This window comes from Saimiri boliviensis, chromosome 6, assembly GCF_048565385.1.
Source record: "Saimiri boliviensis isolate mSaiBol1 chromosome 6, mSaiBol1.pri, whole genome shotgun sequence".
NCBI lineage: Eukaryota > Metazoa > Chordata > Mammalia > Primates > Cebidae > Saimiri > Saimiri boliviensis.
The window spans coordinates 36,934,897-36,955,558 of record NC_133454.1 but is presented as its reverse complement, the minus strand read 5'-3'; the positions used below and the strand labels follow the sequence as shown (position 1 = coordinate 36,955,558).

Below are 20,662 nucleotides of genomic sequence, written 5' to 3'. Positions count from 1 at the left end.
TTGCATAGGTACACACATGGCAGTGTGATTTGCTGCCTTCCTTCCCCTCAGCTGTATCTGTCATTTCTCCCCATGCTATCTCTCCCCACCTCCCCACCCCCCCGTCCCTCCCCCATTTCCCCCTAATGGACCCCACTGTGTAGTGCTCCCCTCCCCGTGTCCATGTGTTCTCATTGTTCAACACCTGCCTATAAGTGAGGACATGCGGTGTTTGATTTTCTGTTCTTGTGTCAGTTTGCTCAGAATGATGGTTTCCAGGTTCATCCATATCCCTACAAAGGACACGAACTCATCATTTTTGATGGCTGCGTAATATTCCATGGTGTATATGTGCCACATTTTCCCTGTCCAGTCTATCATCGATGGGCATTTGGGTTGGTTCCAGGTCTTTGCTATTGTAAACAGTGCTGCAACGAACATTCGTGTGCATGTGTCCATTTTTTAAAATGTTTATTTTAGAATCATATTTGATAATTTCCTTACTTGAATTTTTTGAGGTTTATTGAGGAAGAGAGGGTCATAATTCTAGTCTGCTGTTTCTGCTGAACAGTAGCATGGTGTTATCATGCAGATAACATTAAAAAAAAATTTTTAGACATTCATTTTTATCCATACACCCTACTAAATTTTTGTATCAATTTTAAGAGGTTGTTTTGTTTGTTTTCAGTAGACTGTGTTGGTTTCCTAGGTGCATAATCATACCTTCTCAAAATAAGAATAATTTGGTCTATTTTTAGGGAACACACCTACCAATTATTTCATTTTCTTATCTTACCACATTTGTAAAAAACTTTACAGTGTTGACTAATAGCAAAGACACTAGTAATCTTGTCTGATTTCTAATTTAATAGAAAAAGGCACCAACATTTTGATGATGATTTAAAATAAACAGTCTTTGCATGTGTGTCAGTTACCAATTTATTGCCTTCAGTTCCAAAGACATCCTTTATTGTCCACTTTTTGACACTGGACCCTCCTTTGCCAGTGTGACATTACACTTTTGGTCAATAAAGGGTAGAGAAGGGTCAGTAATCAGATCAGATATACCTGGCCTAGTGGCGTTTACCTAAGCAATCCTTGCAAACAGCTGCCACCCTCTAATTTTTCCACCACAAATGGTCAGCCCCAACTCATACCCTCTAGCAAGTTTTTAGCAACCAGTATTCTGTGTATCTTGTGGTAGTCACGCCCTCTCCAACAAGGTCTGTATGTCAGCCCTCAAGGGGGCTCATTAAGTTACTAGTTCCCTGGTACTTTCCCTTTGCCCTAGGGTAGCAGTTGCTTTCTCCATTGCTTTCTGTGTTCCTTAGATTTCTCTGCTAAGGGCTGAGCGCAGTTGCTCATGCCTGTAATCCAAGCACTTTGGGAGGCTGATGAGGTCAGATCACCTGAGGTCAGGAGTTCGAGGCCAGCCTGGCCAACATGGTGAAGCCCTGTCTCTACTAAAGATACAAAAATTAGCCTGGCATGGTGGCATGTGCCTGTAGTTGCAGCTATTTGGGAGGCTGAGGCAGGAGAATTGCATGAACCCAGGAGGCAGAGCTTGCAGTGAGCCAAGATCATGCTACTATATGTATATATATACACACACATACATATCATATATACATATACACATATCATGCATATATACACATATATACTTATATATATACACATATATATACATATATACGTGTACATGTTTATGTATATATAAACACATATGTGTATATATGTTTATGTATGTCTATATGTGTATATATGTATATACATATAAAAGAATTCTCTGTTAAGCTCTTTAGTTGATCACCTTTTATTAGTTAATAAACCTTTATATTAATTTTAACCTGTTCTAATTACTGGTGTGATTTCTGTCTTCCAGGTAGAAAGCGGCTGATGTACCATGTTTAATTATTTAAGGAAGACCTTCTTTCTCCTATTTTACTTACAGTTATTTTATCACTGGCCACCAATCAAACAAAAGCCCAAGAAGCAGGTACAGTAGACCGAAAAATGGCCTCCTGATGTTCACCTCCCAATCCCTGGAGTCTGTGACTCTATTACCTCACATGGCAAAAGGTCTAAAGTATTAAAGATCCTGATGTGGAAAGATTATACTTGATTATCCAAATGAACCCTATGTAATCACAAGGGGTCTTTATAAGAGGCAGAAAAGTATGTCAGAGTAGGAGGCGCAATGACAAAGCAGAGGTTGGCATGATTCAAGAAAGGCCATAAGCCCATTCCTTGAATGCATGTGGCCTCTAGAAGCAGGGAAGAGGCAAGAAAACAGATTCACTCCTTAGAGCTTCTGGACGGAAGGCAACTGCACCTGCACTTTCATTTTAAGACTTTGATCTCCAGAACTTCAAGTTCATAAATCTGCATTGTTTTAAGCCATTACATTCATAGTAACTTGTTAGTTACACCAGCATCAGGAATTAATACACATTTTGGTAACTGGAAGTGAAGTTCTGCTGCAACAAATACCTAAAACTGTGAATGTTGCATTGGAATTGGGCAGTGGGCAGAGACTGAAAAAATTTTAAGCAATGCAATAAAAAGGATTATATTACCTTGGTCGCCTGTTAATAGAAATATGGATGTTAAAGGTTCTGCTGCCAAGGATTCAGAAGGAGGTGAGGGGCACGTTAGAGAAAATGTCTGTTGTCTTAGAGAATACCTAAATCATCATCAATACCATGTTAGTAGAAATGTGAACACTAAAGGTGCTGCTGGTGAGGGCTCAGGAGGAAATGAGGAATTTGTTCCTGGATACTAAAGGAAAGGGGATTCTCATTACATAGTGGCAGAAAACTTGGCAGAATTGGGTTTCACAGTCATGTGGTAAGCAGAGCTTGTAAGCAATGACCTTGAATATTTGTCTAAGATTTCCAAGCCATGTGTTCAAAATGCACCCTCGTTTCTTTTTGCTGCTTATACTAAAATGTGAAAGGAAAGAAATAGAGGGAGGGAAGGAGAGATAATGACAGAGGCGGGGGTCAAAATCGGGCAGAGAGAGATCTGAGGATTCTATGCTGCTGGCTTGACTATGGAGGAAGCAGCCGTTGTCACAGAACACAGCCTCTAGAAGCTAGAAAAGGCAAGGAAACATTCTCTTCCAGAATCCCGAAAAGCAATATAGCCCTCAGATATCTGTGGGGTACTGAGGAAAGATCAGCAATCCAGGCACTGGGGAGGTATCCAAGCTGAAAGAAGCAGCTAGGCATGGTGGCTCAGGCCTGTAATCCCAGCACTTTGGGAGGCCAAGGCAGGTGGACCACCTGAGGCTGCGAGTTCGAGACCAGCCTGATCAACATGGAGAAACTCCGTCTCTACTAAAGATACAAAATTAGCCAGGCATGGTGGCTCACGCCTATAATCCCCACTACTCGGGAGGCCGAGGCAGGAGAGTTGCTTGAACTCTGGAGGCGGAGGTTGCAGTGAGCTGCAATCGCACCACTGCACTCCAGCCTGGGCAACAAGAGCGAAACTCTGTCTCAAAAACAAAACAAAAAAGAGAAGCAGCTAAAAGCAAGTGGTGTCATGAGCGGCTGGAGTCAGTGGGTAAACTTGGTGATGTGGACTGACCTGGCCTGAGCCATTCCTCTTTTTGGTAGCTCTGCAGAGCGCTAGCAACAATGCTTAGAGGTCCATTGCTTAATTCCTCCCATAGAATCAAGGGTTTTTACCTGGGTTCTTAGGATGTACTTTAGAGGAGGGATCTGTAAAATGCAAAAAGAAAGAAGCATCTCGATTTTAGTTCCATGGAACTAACTTCAGGCTTCCATCCTCCACGACTGTAAGATGCTAAACTCATGTTGTTTGCAGCTCCTGTTTGTGGTGATTTGCTACAGCAGCCATAGAAAACTAATACACCTGTGAACACCATCTCATGGAATTCCCACAACAACCTTCTGAGGAAGTTATTTTTATATTCAGTTTACACAGGGGGGAATTTAGACACAGAGGTTAAGTAACTTGCCCAAGATCACATGGTTAGTAAGTGGCAGAGCTGGGATATGCACCGAGAGCCTCATAATTCCAGAGATTGCGTCCTTAAACGAGGTCCTGTAGAAACCTATCCAGGAGTGGGGTCTGCAGCAGGTCAGACTTACCTCGAGTAGCAGGAGAGGCTGGGCAAAGCTTGGCAGCTTAACTTGCTCCACAATCCCACAGCTTTGTGTCGCGCATCACCCAACAGTCCTTGGGTAGAGCGAAGACAGGCCTGCCCCTGAACTGCTTGAAAGGCCCAGGACTGGGGAGATGGTGATGGGACCCTCTTCATAAGCAATAGCCAGAAAAATTCTTTGTAGCAGATGGATTTCTTGGGTTCACAAAGCAGAAGGAAAACAATCTGCTCGGCCTGGAGGCCACAACCCTGGCCCAGAAAGCAGACTGAGAAGGTATGAACGGTCTCCACAATCGCACAGGCACGCCCAGCACGAGTGCCCGTGATATGTGCTGCGTTCTCATTGGGTCTTCCCGCATCACAAGAATAGGCACCATCTGTAGGCTCGCCTGAACTTTTAAGCTGAGTCTGCTGAGGCTCCTTGCTTTCTCAGCCTGACATTGGAAGGACTGAGTTGTCCTCAGGTTACACTCCACTCCCACCTTCCACAGAGTGGACGCTTGCTCCTGACAGACGTTTCAGCCACAGCCTTCAGCCACTCCGTATGCAGCAGCCGTTCAGTACTGCTTAGTGTGGAGAGCAGGTGCATCAAATGTAGGGTTGTTTTTTAGAGAATTCATCAAAACTGCGGAGTCTTCTCTGTAAAGAAATAAGCTATAGACTCAAAGCACCTACTATTTTACTACTGAATGGAGGGAATTCACAGCCCTCCTAAGGTCCATCTTTGGAACTCAAGATAAAACCCCTGATTTTATGGGAGGAATTAAGCAATTAATCTCTAAGCATCGGTGCCTGTGCTCTGCAGAGCTACCAAAAAGAGGAATAGCTCAGGCCTGGTCAGTCCACAGCACCAAGCTTACTAAGTCTAACCACTCACTAGGCCCCTTACTGTTTTTTGGCTGCCTTTCTCAGCTCTGGTAACTTCTTCACTGCCTGCATTGCTCATCCTTCCTCACCACCCTTATAGACATCTGAGCCAAATTGTCCACTCAGAACAGTGGCATTTTCTTGTACTAGCTTTGTTCATTTCTTGGGTCAATGCAACATTTTCTCCTCAGCCCTCCTGCAGTGCCCAAAACACCCGCACCCTCACACCTGTTCCCCATCCAGTGTTCTTCAAGGTTAATCTGATGGCATCATTCTCCTCCCTAAACTGTCCCCACCTTCTCAGGTTGGGCCTCATGCTACCAATGTGCTCATTTTTACCTCATCCTATCCTGCCACACTCACAGGCCAATATGCGTGAGCAGGCAGTCAAACCCCCGGCCACTCAGAACTAGATTTGCTCCATCAGAAACTCTTTTGAAATCTCTGGGTCTTTGATGCGCTTGTTTTCTGTTGATGTTCTGTCCTTCAGGGTCTAGTTAGGATGGTTCCTTTTGTGTGTGAAGCCTCCTCTAATCATCTTTCTTTCCTCTCTAAACTTGGGTTACTGTGCGCCCCTGTTAAACTTTGTCCCTTTATCATACTTCCCTCATTTGTACTGTGAGTTAAAAAAAATTGATACATAATAGATGTACATATTTTCAGGGTATATGTGATATTTTGACATATTCATATAATGTGTAATGATCAAATCAGGGGAAACATTTTTTATGCTGGGAACATCAGGATGGTTCTCTTCTAGCTATTCTAAAACATACAATAGGTTATTGTTAACTGTAGTCGTCCTAAAAGAGGCTAATAGGTGCAAAAATAAATGTACGGTGGGTTTTTAACTACGTATCTGTCTCTCTCACTGAGTTATGAACTTCTCAAGAACAAAAACCATCTCTAATTCCTTTAAGTTATTGACAACCAGAACAGTGTTTGGCATTATGTTGCTTGAAAGAATGAATGCAGCTCATCCCAACTCTACCTTCACCCACTCTAATCTCTCCCTCTCCCCAGCTCTTCTATTAGCCTCTTCCCCTGTGTAATGTGGAATGCCACCTGCCATGGGGTGAGATTGCTCCTTTTGGCTTTTCACCTCTGCCAAAATTTCGTTGGCTGGTAACATCATCTACTCAGCTAAAATTATCCATATTTCTTTTTCTATATCTTACTTACCTTTTCCATCAGTTCTGCCATTTTTCAGGTTCAGAATAGTGCCCGATCTCAGGTTCCTAGACACTCAATACTTAATCTTTTGAGCATTTTATAGCATTATATTTCATTGATCTTTAAATGTTACCCCAATAAACCATGGCTCTCTTAAAAAGAGGAAATATAACTTACTTGGGATCTCCAGTGACTTGAATAGGTCCTGCTCAACAATTTTCATGTGTTCAGATGTCTACTGAACTTTTGTGTTCCATGAAACTCTTGACAAACGGTCATCTAGGCCCACTCTGACTCCCTGTGATTTAAAGCTCTTTCCTGAGTTCCATTTGTAGAAGATTTGGCAATAAAATTATGTTTTTGAAACCAAATCTCAATATTTATGACTTCTCCCATTTATCTTGGGCTTTGTGATGTTTGAGGGCAAGAAAAGACTTGATCTGTGTCTAAATTGTCCTCAGCCCCAAATAACGCGTTCATAGTTCTGCTAAACCTGTGCTTCTCAAACCTCATTGTACAAATCATCTGGGGAGCTGTTAAAATGCAGATTCTGATTCAGAAAGTCTGAGATTCTGCAACTAAACAGGTTTTAAGAGGTCTAAAATTCACTCTGAGTAGTGATGCTCAGGTCTAACACATTTTCATGCAATAAGGCTTCAGTTTCTTCACCATCTTCATATTTCTTCTGGACAAGGTTGAGTTTGCCGAATATTTCTTTCAAGTCTGGTAGCCAAAGCTTACCATGCTCCACTTGGTAGTAAAGAGGCAGTTCAATGAAAAGAGTTTTAAGCCAGAATACCTGGGTTTGAGTCTAACCTCTGCCATATACCCCACACTTGATCTTAGCCAAAAGGCCGAGAAGCGATGCCATATACCAATGATATGACACTGAATAAGCCAGATAAATTCACCTGCCAGAGCCTTAGTTTTGGTTCCAAAATAAAAGACCAGAAAAGACATCCATTGATGGTGTCTGGTAGTTGGGAGGATTAGAGGATGCTGTGACAGGGTATGGGAAGCAGCTGATTGATGGCTATGTATTGAATACACTGAACCCATTATTTAACTTATTTCAATAAAGCTTAAAATTTCACTTGTTCTGTTAGCATTTGCATCAGAAAATTGCACAAACTCCTAAGTCCTCAATAACAATTTGTTATCCAGTAACATCTTTTAGTTGGAAGGCACTGGGATAGACCTTTCATGTATTTTTACAAATTTTTATGTTACCCGTCCCCCAAAAATTTCTTCTAAGGTGAGGGGGGCTAACTTACCTTTTGCGTTCCTGTTCTGTGTGTATTCTCCAGAAAAGCTATCCTTTATCGAAAGATATCCTTTCCAGATAAACTTTTCAAAGATTAAACCCTAATAGAAACTGCTCTCTCCACACATCCAGAAACCGGTAGCAGATTATAGAGGAGATGAGAGCCCACCATTTCAGCATTAACTATGTTAATTGGGTCTCAGCTTCCTAACTAGCACAATGAGAGGCTTGCACTAAATTATTTGGTAACCTTGCTCTGAAAAGCTCTAAGGGTTTCCTAGAGAGGCCAGAAGCTGTGGACCTGGCCGGGCACAACGGCAGATGCCTGAAATCCCAGCACTTTGAGAGGCGGAGGCAGGTGGATCACTTGAGGTCAGAAGTTCAAGACCAGCCTGGCCAACATGGTGAAATCCCATCTCTACTAAACATACAAAAGTAGCTGGGTATAGTGGTGCACACCTGTAATCCCAGGTGTTCAGGAAAGGGGGCTGAGGCATGAAAATTGCTTGAAGCCGTAAGGCAGAGGTTGCAGTGAGCCAGCACCATGCTACTGCACTCCAGCCTGGGTGACAGAGTAAAACTCTGTCTCAAAAAAAAAAAAAAAAAAAAAAAAAAAAAAAAAAAAGCAGTAGTTGTGGACCTGTGTGGGTGTGGGTGAAGGGAAGGCATTCTTCAGCACATACGTAGGCACTCAGGCTAGCAGCTTGACTCATATTTTTAACATATCGAGTTCCAAGTAAGATTTATGCAAAGAAAACAATTCTGCTCCAGTTGCTCCAAAAATGTTTGAAAGCCATTTGAATTGGGCAATTGCAAGGTAACTTATGACCCATTCTTTGAAAAAAAAAAAAAAAAAGTCTTTAAATAGGTGACGAGATGAACACAAAAATCTTTTGAATTGAGCAATTGCAAGGTAACTTATGACCCATTCTTTGAAAAAAAAAAAAAAAGTCTGTAAATAGGTGATGATATGAATACAAAAATCTATGTGGATTAGAAATATACTTTATTTTTTTTCCTCTCTCTAGCCGCGGCTAATCCAGAGAATCCTTTTTAGCAGACTGGCTTCTGGCATTTGGAAAGGTAGAATATTCCAGATAACTTATTTCTACCAACAAGTAGAGTCTAGCTGAATGCTGTGCTTGGTTCATTTACCCCAGACACCCAGAATCAGCATTTGCGAGCATACCAACCAATACTTTAGGGGTGCGCGTCCCCCGGCAAATCTTCTTATCTAGAAGCCATGTTCTTACCTACAGCCCCCCGCCCCCAATAGTTGCTGTCATGTTAGAAAGTTGAAAAGAATTTTGTCTTCTCAGTTTGGGGCTGTACACAATTTCAAAGTTAGGAAATTTATTCGGCTCAAAAACTTCAACTTAAGGTTAATATAGCTTACTTTTCCAAATCTGGAGTATTTTTAATGGTTTAGAAAATCTAGTTCTTCAACATCATCCCCCAATTTTTTCTCTCAATCAAGTGTTGATAGGGCTAGTAATGAGAAGAAAATCTGTTCTCTGCCCTTAAGACATATTCATGTGTATAGGGGATGTTTATCCCATTGACATATAAATAACTCCAGGGTAGATCCATGTATTCATGGATGTTTAAGAATAATTCCACTGTTCTTGGGAGAATTGACACAGACACAAAAACACAAGCCCACAACCATATTCTTTAAATTCTTAAAGGGTTTACAATGATTGCTCCCTTGCTAATGAATTTCTTCATTAAATGAAAGGGGCTTATGCCCTGATCTGTTCTAAAGTCGGAGATTGAGTTATGAATAGGAGATGTATCTTGCACACACAGATCAAAATGTAATGGGGGAAAAAAGTGAAAATGTTTAATTCTTGAATAAGTCACTAAAATCGCAAAAATGATCTAAGTATCCCTAGCTCATGCATTATTTTTTGCTTAGTTTTTGTTATCTTATTTTTAAACTATTAACTAAAGCTTAGATCTTATTTGGGCATCACCAGCTTATCTATTATTATTATTATTATTATTATTATTTTTTGAGACAGAGTTTTGCTCTTTTTGCATAGGCTGGAGTGCAATGGTGTGCTCTTGGCTCACTGCAACCTCCGCCTCCTGGCTTCAAGTGATTCTCCTGCCTCAGCCTCCTCAGCCTCCTGTGTAGCTGGGTTACAGGCACCCAACACCACGCCCAGCTAATTCTGTATTTTTAGTAGAGATGGGTTTCACCATGTTGGCCAGGCTGGTCTTGAGCTTTTGACCTCAGGTGATCCGTCTGCCTCTGTCTCCCAAAGTGCTAGAATTACAGGCGCGACTCACCTCACCAGGCTATTATTGTCTTCTTTCTGTTCCTGGATCCAAACCAGGGTTTCACATTGTATTTAGTTGCCCTGTCTCCTGAGTATACTTTGATCTGTGACATCTGCTCCATATTTACCTATTTTTCATAGGCTCTAGTCTTGAAGAGTACAGGGCCCAGATCTATTCTGTAGAATGTCTGCATTCTGGGTTGTCTGGTTTTTCCAGTGGTTACACTGGAATTACGGGTTTGGGGAAATAATACTACAGATGTAGAGTGCTCTTCACATCATGTATTATGGGGTCAAAGTCAACTACCCAGTATCACTGACGTTAAGTTTTACCACTTGATTAAGACAGTGGCTACTAAGTTTCTTTTCTGCAAAGTTAGGGCAGTTTTCCATACTCTGTATTTTGGAACTAAGTTACTAAGTCTAGCTCACCTTTAAGCAGGAGAGATTTAAATTCTACCTGCTAGATGGAAGACCAACTATAACTACAATTATGATTTGGAATATTTTTCAAAAGATTTGTCTCCTCTCCATTTTTTTACATAAGTGAAATTTATTGTCATTTATATCTGTGTGGATTCATGGATATTCATTTTATATTTTGTTTTATAAGCCAATCATTCAATACTGCATTATTTTGTTGCTCAAATCATTCTAGCTTTGGCCACTGGAATCTAATTCGTTTTTATTTCTAAAATATCAGTTATAAGGGATTCTAGGCTAATAAACCCAACATTCTTAAATAGCAGCTCATCTGCAATAATCTCTAATCTAACCTAATAGTCTTTTCCTGCTTAATTATACTGGAGTTAACATTAATCCTTATATCTTAACAGGTGTTGTGTCATGAATTTATCTCTTTCCCTTTGATACTGATGAAAACTACAACCTATGTGAGCAAGCCAGGTTGTCCAACGGTCAACTTGTGAGGCTCAGTTCTGATAAGGTGATCTTCTGTACTCTAATGATCTATGGAGCAGTGCAAAATAAATACATGATTCTCTTTTTTTGAGGGAGCAAAGTTTTTATGTAGAAGTCAAGTAGTGACCAAGAGGGTCACAAAACTAATAAAAATTGACAGTATGTGCATGCTGATATTTCTTTCCTAGTACACTTGTGAACTTCCACAAACATGTATTTCAGGTAAGCTTGCATGCCTGTTATATTTAGTATTTTGCATGTGGCCCATTTCCCCCCTCCTCTGTGGATACCTGCATTATTAATAGGTTATCAACATTAACATTTTCCAAAGCTTGCATAATACCAATTTGTCAGGAGAAGGTCACCAAATTCTGCTATGATTTAGCCATACCAAGTGATCACTCACAGTACCAGAAACCCTGGTTTTCCTCTACATGAAGCCAAGACAATTGCCTTCCAACACAGTGGGTCGTCAAGTACAAAGACTAAATTAAAATGTGCTTACAAAGTTTATTTTTAAAGTAATTTAAAACACAGTGTAACCATATATTTAAAATATTGTGGCAATTTAGATTAGGAATAAACATGAGGTTATTTACACGTTGGCATACATATGTGTGTTTATATACACAAAGTGCAGATAAATACAGAAACACTACAAAATAAACAAAAAATTCAATGATAATTTACGGACAATCACTTTTATATTTATTACTTAATTTGTCATGTTAATGGCTGCAAAGAAGCTCCTAGTACTGAAACATAATATCTAAACATCTGACTTTTATATAAACTACAGTACCTCAAATTTTAACAGTATATAAATAGGATTCTGAATTTAAAACCCAGGTGTCTTCCCTGCCAAATTTCCTATTTGTAAAGGTTTCAGCTCAGAAATCAAGAAGGACTCCGTAAATCTCAACCTTCCATATGGGGTGATATCTTGGATTTTAAGCATAAATCATGTGCAGACCGTGTTCTTAGACCAGTTCTTGTGGGCATCATTCTCGGCAAAAAGGAGGCAGTTGAGGGTACATCAGCAGATATAAAACCTCAAAAATGCTGCCATATAGAGATTAAAAGTATGCACTATATATATGGAGCTATATATAGATTAAAAGTATGTATTTTATTTAAAAATGCACATTTTTAATCTATAAGACTGAGGGAATTCAAGGCAAAATGGAGTTGCTGTTAACTCTGGAAGCATAAAGACCATGGGAAACACTGGTGAGAGATGGGATGCTACAAAGGGGAGAATGTGGTTATCTAATTGAGGTGGTTTTGACACCTTCAGCCCCTGCCTCCTCCAACAGTTGAATTTCCCAAGTAGCCCTGTACACAAGCATCTTGCGGGTAGCGAATATTTATGATGGCAATCATGAAAACGGTCCCTGCCTTTTGGGACTCTTCAGTAAGCACACAGACTCCATTTCTCCATACAGCACCAAGAAAAATTCACACTGAACTTGGCATTTCTCTCATGAGTGCCAAAGGGAAGAGGGATGATGGGCTGGGCTCCCTAAACCACAAAACACCTTCTGAACATTGGTCTAGGACATGCAGATCAATTTTCTGCCAATGGCTTACTGTGCATGCTGTCAACATTCTTATCTAGACTCTATTTAAAACAGTGAGTACAGCTGCCCTCAAGAAAAACAAAATCCAATTTACTGATTTGATCCTCTAAAAGTTCACATCATTCATAAACCTGAGTTTTCCCAAGGTTATTACTAAGTGGAACCAGCACATTTTGAAGCAGGGAGATAATGGTGACAACGAGGGATACAGAGAATGTGTTCAGGAAACTGAGGCTAGTTGATGAATACCTGATACGACGTCTGTGAATCAACAGGAGACAGGCAGGACACAGACTGTTCAGAAAAGTTTTCTTTCTTTGTTGTTTTTTTTTTTTTAAGTGTTTTGATTTTGGAAGGTAATAAAAAAGGGTAGGAGGCAAAGTTAAATAGCAATGTCTACTCTAAGGGGAAACCTTTGGTCAGGAGGAAAGAAACTTCTGGACAACAGTCAAGACTCTGCTGTTTTTCGTGACCTGACCGAGAGATATGATTTCAGGGTCCTATGCAGTGATGTGAGGTCATGCTAATAGATGTGAATTACAAATGTATCATAAAACCAAAGAACAAAATCTGTTCCCTAAATTGCTCGGCCTCTGAATTTAGTCAAAGTGTAAGTCTAGTTGGGGTTCCAAATGCTAAAGAAGGCAACCTGAATACATAATGAAGGTATTTTGAAATTGCTTGAGGTAAAGCTCTGAGGGACTCCTCTAAACTGAAACCACATGAATGGCACCCTTTCAACAGGGACCAGAAGAATGGTTCTAGGAGTGAGAAGGTGAGCAGGGTGCACAGGACTGGAGTAAGAAATCTGTTTGCCTCACAGCATGGTGAATTTTTATAAAGCATGCCACATTCTGTATATCTAATGATGATAAAATAAGAATAAAAATCATATGTATCTTTATTTTTCCTACTTGGAAACCTAGATAATTTGGGGTTTTAAAGTACATTTTTTTCCCTCCACTATCTCTGATAAGAGCCAGCAGACAAATCATTGTTGAGAAACCTGGTTATTTCCATGCACATTACAAAGCACAGGGAACCCATTCAACAAGTAAAACCACTCACATCAAACAAGGAGAAATGGATTTCCTCATACTTCATGAACATTACAGGAATACAAAGATGATTTTACTGTTCAGACATTTATACATAACACAACAAAAAAATCCTTCAGTTGACTAGTTTCCATAAACTCGGTAGAGTTATGGCAAAACAAAAGAGTCATCTGTGAAATATACAAATGTTTTGTTATTTTCACATAACACAAGAGATGATGAAGTTAAACTTAGACCCCTCAATCTCATCGTCATACTGATTATACTGTAAGCAGTGATTAGGGTGCAGAGGTTGCATGTTTTGAAGGTAGGAATGTGGCAATTCTAATGTATCTTCACATTGTTTTTGAAAAGCTAAGATTTTGTTATTGAAATACTATTAGAAGTTGAATGTGATCCTCTTCCAGCGTCTGGCATTGCCTTCCTGTGTAATTAACATGCTGTGTGATTTACAGTACATGTCCTGACTTCTCAAATGCTCATAAATATCTGTAGGAGACTTACTTTAAGGGAAAGGCAGCTTTAGCCTGTGTCCAGTATGTGGCCATGGCTTGCTTACATTTGTAATCCATTATGAAGAAAAAAGAGCCGTCCTCACAAATCTACAAGATTAAAACTTCAAGCACAAGCAGTTTGAATCTGTGCCTTTGTAGCTTGTTTCAGCTAAGGGACCATAGCCAGTACTGTGGCTACAACACATGCCTTGTCATCAGATACAAGAGTTAGGCATCATGTCCACATCCTATGCAGTAAAAAAGCTTTAAATCTGAATGGAACACCTGTAGAATTAGCTCACAGACAACTCAGAGGCAAGAACACTTTGTTCTGTGTTCAAATAAAATAATGGTTGAAGGTTGAGATTTCTTTATGTACCAGTGGGAGAAGTGTAGGATTCTGAATCTCTCTTTGGAGTCAAGTTGGTCTTTGAAAGAAAACCAATTTGCTTTTAAGAGGTTCTAACATAGCAGGATGCCAGATGATGGTAAGCGTGCTTAAACCAAGGGTGCTGTGTAGACTAAGGGACTAGTACGTTGGTAAACTACCTTCTGTTCCAGCAGAGGGTAATCAGGGTGTCAGCAATGCTGTTATTAAGACCAAGGGTCACCAAGGACCTACACCACGAAGATCCAGCAACACCTTATTACAGTGTGCAGAGATCAACAGTAAGAGGTAAAAGAAAAAGATAATCTTTCATCAGACTTTTACATTGCACTGCTAGTTTCTATTACAGAGTATTTTTCCTTCTTTTGATTTACTGACATTGATTCCTAATTCTGACTCTGTTTACTATTATTCTACTTGTCAATTCTAATCTATTCTTTTAATTTGTAAAAGCATAACTTTTCTGAGGCATAGTTGTGTGTGTATATGTGTATTTAACCTATTAATTCTAGAAACATTAAAGTAAAAGAGATTGAGACTACAGATTGTAATAGTGTGTAAAGAGTTTTGTACAGTTAATACCTGAGTGTCTACACAGTGGGGCACTCTGAAGTAATACGTAAGATGTCAAGAACAAGCAGGTCAGGACTGTGGCACTCAAAGGGCAGATAACCAGCTTTTCAGGATCTTGAGAAGAAAGGCTCTTTGCCACATATAGATATATTTATAGAAATAATATATTAGAATTATTGAAATAGAAATATAGAATTAATGGTTCATGCATGACCAGATGCTGATGATATATATATAAGTGGACAGTAAATACCTATTACTATGCTGTACAAATTCACGGAAATTCCTAATAAAGGCTGTAAACTAAAAGACATAAAAGGAAATAATGTACAGATTTTATTTCTGCTAAAGATCATAAAACAATTTCAACTTCTGTGGTTCAAAGTAATTTAAGGATCTTGTACCTTTGTGTTTATTTTCTGTTTCAACTAAAGATAGATTTCAGAGGACATAGCTTCCCCGTAACATTTTCAAACATCTTTTTTATTCGTAGAAGAACATTTCAAAAGCCCAAATTAAATTAACATCAAAATACTTTGACACTTTACAATCTTCCAGATGGAATTTAAGTTCTATGCCTGGATACTGTAGTTTTACTGTTTTCCCATTTTAAATATTCTTCTATGATGTCACTATAATGCTATTGGTAGAGAATACGTGCATATAATTCATCAGTATTTATATTTTAGTGTAAGATTTTATAAGAATTGCAAAGTTATGAAGATAGTTTTACATATCCTCTAAACTAGGGGTCAGCAAACTATAACCCATGAGCCAAATCTAGCCCGCCACAAAAATATTTGCTATCAGGCCTTTATAGAAAATAGAAAAGGTTTGCTGATCCCTATACTAAATCCACAGAAGATGTCTGGAATTCTGGACATACTGTTTACAGTGGAATCAGTGTATGACTTAATTTTGCTTCCTTTATAGATATCATATACATTATTGCTTTTGAATAATATCATCTAATTGGAAAACAAATAAAGTTATATTAAAATAAAGACTTACATCCTTGAAATGTTTAGGACCAGCAAAACAATCATATATAAAAGCAGTATCTTTCTAAGAAAAAAAATAATGACTAAACAATTTAAATTACATTTTTAAGTAACAATTTCAGAGATTCTGAGAGAATACCAGGCAGTAAAGGACAGATCTCAAAATCCATGTAGCAGGTTTCTGGTTTCCAAATTTCTGGGATATAGTATTTAATACAGTATTGGAAATATAATTGTTATGGAAGAGACACTGGAGAGTTGCATAGTATCCAAAAATAAATTTTTCAGAAGCAAGATGTTTTAAAATAAGAAACCAACCAAAAAAGAATGGCCAACAATTTAAACCTTTTTTTTTCCATTAATAAGGAGCTACATAGTCTGCTGGTGAAGAAAGTGATGGAAATTGACTGTTTTCACTTAGTGGGCTGATCCCCGTGTATCTGTGTCAGATAAAATCATAGCACTTATTATTCGTTACCATGGATACCATGAAGATACTGCCATCCACTAAATAGTATTAGAGGAAGACAACATAATTTTCTGGAACTAGTCCCGTTTTGCCTTCATAAGTTGCCTTTAACCATCCTGGTTCCACTGATGGGTACACTGGCAAAATAAATAAATAGCACTCAGTCAACATTAGTGTCAAATAATTATAGCAACAAGTGGGTGTTCAGCACAGTCAGTCCTGGGTATCTGTGGGGGATTGTTTCCAGGACCCCTTGTGGATACCAAAACCTGTGCTTGCTCACATCCCTGATATAAAATGATGTAATATTTGCATATACCCTAGGGACATCCTCCTGTATGCTTTAAATCATTTCTAGATTACTTGTAATACATTTTACAATCTACATACTATGCAAATAGTTGTAATACTATATATTTTTAAAATTTACATTATTATTTATTTTCCAACGTTTTGATCCATGGCTGGTTAAATTGTGCATGCAGAACCCCTGGATACAGAGGGCCAACTATACACTAAACTCAAATTGTCCAAACAAAACAATGTCACAGCCCTTTAAAGTTGGAATGTGCTTTGCATTCACATAGTCAAATAAAACAATCTCTCTCACTTCTACAAACAGGCACATACACACAAGTGCCTGCAGGAGAGGAATGAATCCAAAGGGAATTTAAAAATTTGTATGTATGTATGTATGTACGTACGTATGTGGCTTGCCCTCTTAAGCAGCTGCGACTACAGGTGCATGCCACCCAGAAGGATTTGATGTGTTCATGCATGTCCATCATGAGAAGCAGGACCTGGGATAGCATCTGAGGCTTCTGGCTTCTACTTTAGACTCATACCATCATACTATTCCTTCATCCTCCCCATGATGACAAACTTAAGCAGAGGGAACTGATGCACTTACCATTAGAAAATATCGCTCCTTGTGGGAAGGAAAGCTCATGGCTATGCTCTGCTTTACAGGAATACATGGCTTTGGCTTGGCTGAAAGAACACGACAATTTGTCAAAACCTCAACACTCAACCTAAGTACATCTATATTTAAAACTACTCTTAAAGAATACTATTAATTTGTACTTGTAATTGGAACATAACGTACATGAAGTGCACATATAAGTGTACATCGGTGCTTTTTCCACTGAACACAGTCATGTTACCAGATCAAGAAATCCAGGATAATTAGCACACTAGAAACCCTTCTTGTGTTTCTAGGAAATGTGCTCCAGGGTATCCCTTGGCTGATAACAACATAGGTTGCTTTTAAAGCCTGATTTTATTTAATTGTTTAATAAGCTGCCAAACAGGCTGTTTTACAGCGGTATAGGAACCAAGGTTACTAGGTGCCCCAAAGCTTTTTTTTTTCCACTTTCATGTTCAGGCTATCTGAGGTGAGATCTAAAAATTAAAAGGCTTAAAGAATATGGCAAGTAAGTTGATGAGGCATAATACAGGGAAAATCACGGGATACGCGGATGATAAATCACAACCAACTACAGCTTCACTGTCAGGAAGATGGGGACAGGTGGAGGCTTTGCAAACCGGAGTACACCCATTCTTAAAAAGAGAGGCCAACCACTCAGCTCCCAAGCTCTGTCACTATATGCAAATTCGTGCAAAATGTAGTCAGATACTCTTCTTATTTTTCGAGTGAAGCCAGAATTTAGGAGTTACATATGAGATATGATCCAAAAATATTTGAGCAAACACTGAAAAGGCATCGTCTGAGGCTGCTCATCGAGGCACCAGGCAAGTCTCCTTTAATCTGCAACATTCAATGACCTTGGTAAGACTTGCAAGTGATCCCAACTGCACGCACTTACCGCCTCTTCCACAGCCAGAGTCCAAGACAGTAGCATTTCCAACCTAGTTGGCGGAATGACTTCTTAGCTTCCTAGAACCTCTATAGTCTTCTTCTTTTATTCCCTTACAATCCATTATCTACAGAGCAGCCAGAGGGCAGCTTTAAAATGCCCGTCAGATCATGTTACTTCCCTGACAACCTTTCAACTGGCTTCCTACTTTGGCCCCTGCCTCTTTGTGTCCCTGCTTCTGTGTCCCCACCTCTGCTCTCCCACTCTACTCCAGTCACAGTGGCCCTCTTTCGAACATGCCAAACTCACTCCCACCTCAGGCCGGCTACGGCCATGCCCTGGGATGTTTTCCTCTTGATCTTCACATGGCCATGTACTTCAGGTTCACCTTCAATTTCAAGAGTTTTGCTGCAGGCCAAGCCTTCTCTAATCATACTCTCTGAAATAGTTGCCCAGGTAACTATCACATCTTCCCGCTTCAAGTCTGCATGGTGTTAGTATCTGGTATTTTGTTACTATTGCTGATATTTTTATCTTCTCCCCTAGCTAGCATGCAATCCCACTAACAATGTCTGTTGCTTGGTAATAACTCAGTAAATGTTAACTAAATGAATGAGAAAATGGGCACCTTATCTCTCCTCCTTGGGGTCCCAGCCCTATACCCGCAAAGCAGCATCAGCAATATTTGCATCTACAGCTCTGCCATGCAGCAGCATTACATTATAATTTCATTTCCCTGTTGGCTCAACCCTGGGTCTTAATTCTACACTTCCAGAATGAGGCCCAGCCATTTAAACTGGGGTTCAAAGATCATCTGGATTGGAAAGCACAGAGAGAAAAATTCTGGACCTGCCTCCAATCTGTTTCATTAGAGGTGAGCCTCAGGCTGTACTTTCAGAAAGCTTGCTAGGAGGGCAGGTTTGGGAATGACCCTCAGCCCACATAGCACAACATCCCAGTGAAACATGGTCTAAGGAAGAATGGAGGAAGTAGGACTCGGGGAAGGACAAGTCTTTTTTTTTTTTTTTTTTTTTTTTTGAGACCGAGGTTTGCTCTTGTTACCCAGGCTGGAGTGCAATGGTGCGATCTTGGCTCACCGCAACCTCCGCCTCCTGGGTTCAGGCAATTCTCCTGCCTCAGCCTCCTGAGTAGCTGGGATTACAGGCACGTGCCACCATGCCCAGCTAATTTTTTGTATTCTTAGTAGAGACGGGGTTTCACCATGTTGACCAGGATGGTCTCGATCTCTTGACCTTGTGACCCTCCCACCTCGGCCTCCCAAAGTGCTGGGATTACAGGCTTGAGCCACCACGCCCGGCCGGACAGGACTTTAAAGAACTGTGTGTATGCACGTGAACACCTGCACATGGGTAGGCTGGATGCATCCAGGTGGGAAGTGGGAACACTAGCAGGTTCTGAAGACTTCTAACAATCGGACTACGGTAGTCTCCAACAGAACATAAACTTTTTCCCTATAAATTTCTAGCCAACTATAACCATTTCATTTGATCGGGATATTACTGAGGACTGCAGAGCTATTTCCCTAAAAAACAGGGAAGATTTTTCAAAAAAAAACAAAAAACAAAAAACAAAATCACATTTGCTAATAGCAACAGCTTTCTCCAGTGAACATTAGGTCATATTTCTTTGAATCATTAAGATAAATTATAAAGAGCTATAAGAAAAAAATCTCCAAAGTTCTAGAAGTGATTACAGTATAATATTCTTTACAATGACATAATTTTCAAAACAACACTTTAAAATGTACCCCAAATCTTGTAATTAATGTTTTAGACATAAATGTTCTTCTTACTTTTATAGTTTTCTATGGGACTGGCTGAGGGAGGCAGAAAGCATACAGAATGATTATATCGCTAAATAAATAAAGACATATATTGTTAAATGTGTCAAAATCACACAGTCCCAAATACTACCTGTCATGACTTTTCGATTATCTGTGCACTGACTTGACAGACTTTTCTTCTGCTGAGATCTCTAACTGCAGGTGTTAACTCTGCAGAGAGCTTTGATGATTTAATGTAGACTTCTATATCAGTGAAGTTTCCTCAGGTGCTAATGCTTCCTCTTTTACTGCCTTGGTGTATTGAAGAAGATGTGAAAATAACACTGTCACCTATTGTGTCTCTCTTCAGAAAATTCTAATCTCTCTTTGAAAAGGATTTTGGAAATTCTGCTTCTTACTGCTTGGGAGAGTGAGGTAATGGCACAGTCCCGAAAGCCATTTCTTCCCTTATCCTCAGAAAAATGATCTGCCCACAAGCCTCCTTCCTCATTCTAAATGCCATCTAACGCATTTAATGAATAAAATTTAAAAAGTTTGATTGGGTCAGTGTGCAAAATTTGCCAATGTTTGTCTTAAACATAAGAGAAATTTTTAAAATTCACCAAAATTGATACAATGTCATCTGGAGGCCTGCTTAACAATGATGAATACACGCAGTTTGATGCTATTGATAGTTTCACATCTGAAGGGGATAGGAGTGCACGGAAGTAGAAAGATACTAGAGCAATACTATATATACAAGTGAAAATTTTTTAAAATCACAACAATCTTAAGTATTCATCAACAGAGAATAGAGAACTTAGAAAATAAATTAGAGCACACCAATCTGATGAAGTATTAGACTGCTTGTGTTT

The 20,662-nt window shown here is 39.5% G+C and overlaps 1 protein-coding gene across 4 annotated transcripts in view; it reads right to left on the bottom strand.

Moving 5' to 3' along the window:
• Positions 1-12,511: 12,511 nt before the first annotated feature.
• The window catches only part of ARHGAP42 (Rho GTPase activating protein 42), a 303,129-nt gene continuing 294,978 nt past the window's right edge, over positions 12,512-20,662 (bottom strand). For all 4 annotated transcript variants that reach the window (XM_074400467.1, XM_039471250.2, XM_074400464.1 and 1 more), the window contains exons 23-24: positions 17,098-17,177; positions 12,512-16,324 (exon numbers count right to left, since the gene is read on the bottom strand). In XM_074400467.1, coding sequence (XP_074256568.1) covers positions 16,236-16,324; positions 17,098-17,177 — 169 coding nt within the window. In that variant the 3' untranslated portion in view covers positions 12,512-16,235. The remainder of the gene's footprint in view (positions 16,325-17,097; positions 17,178-20,662) is intronic.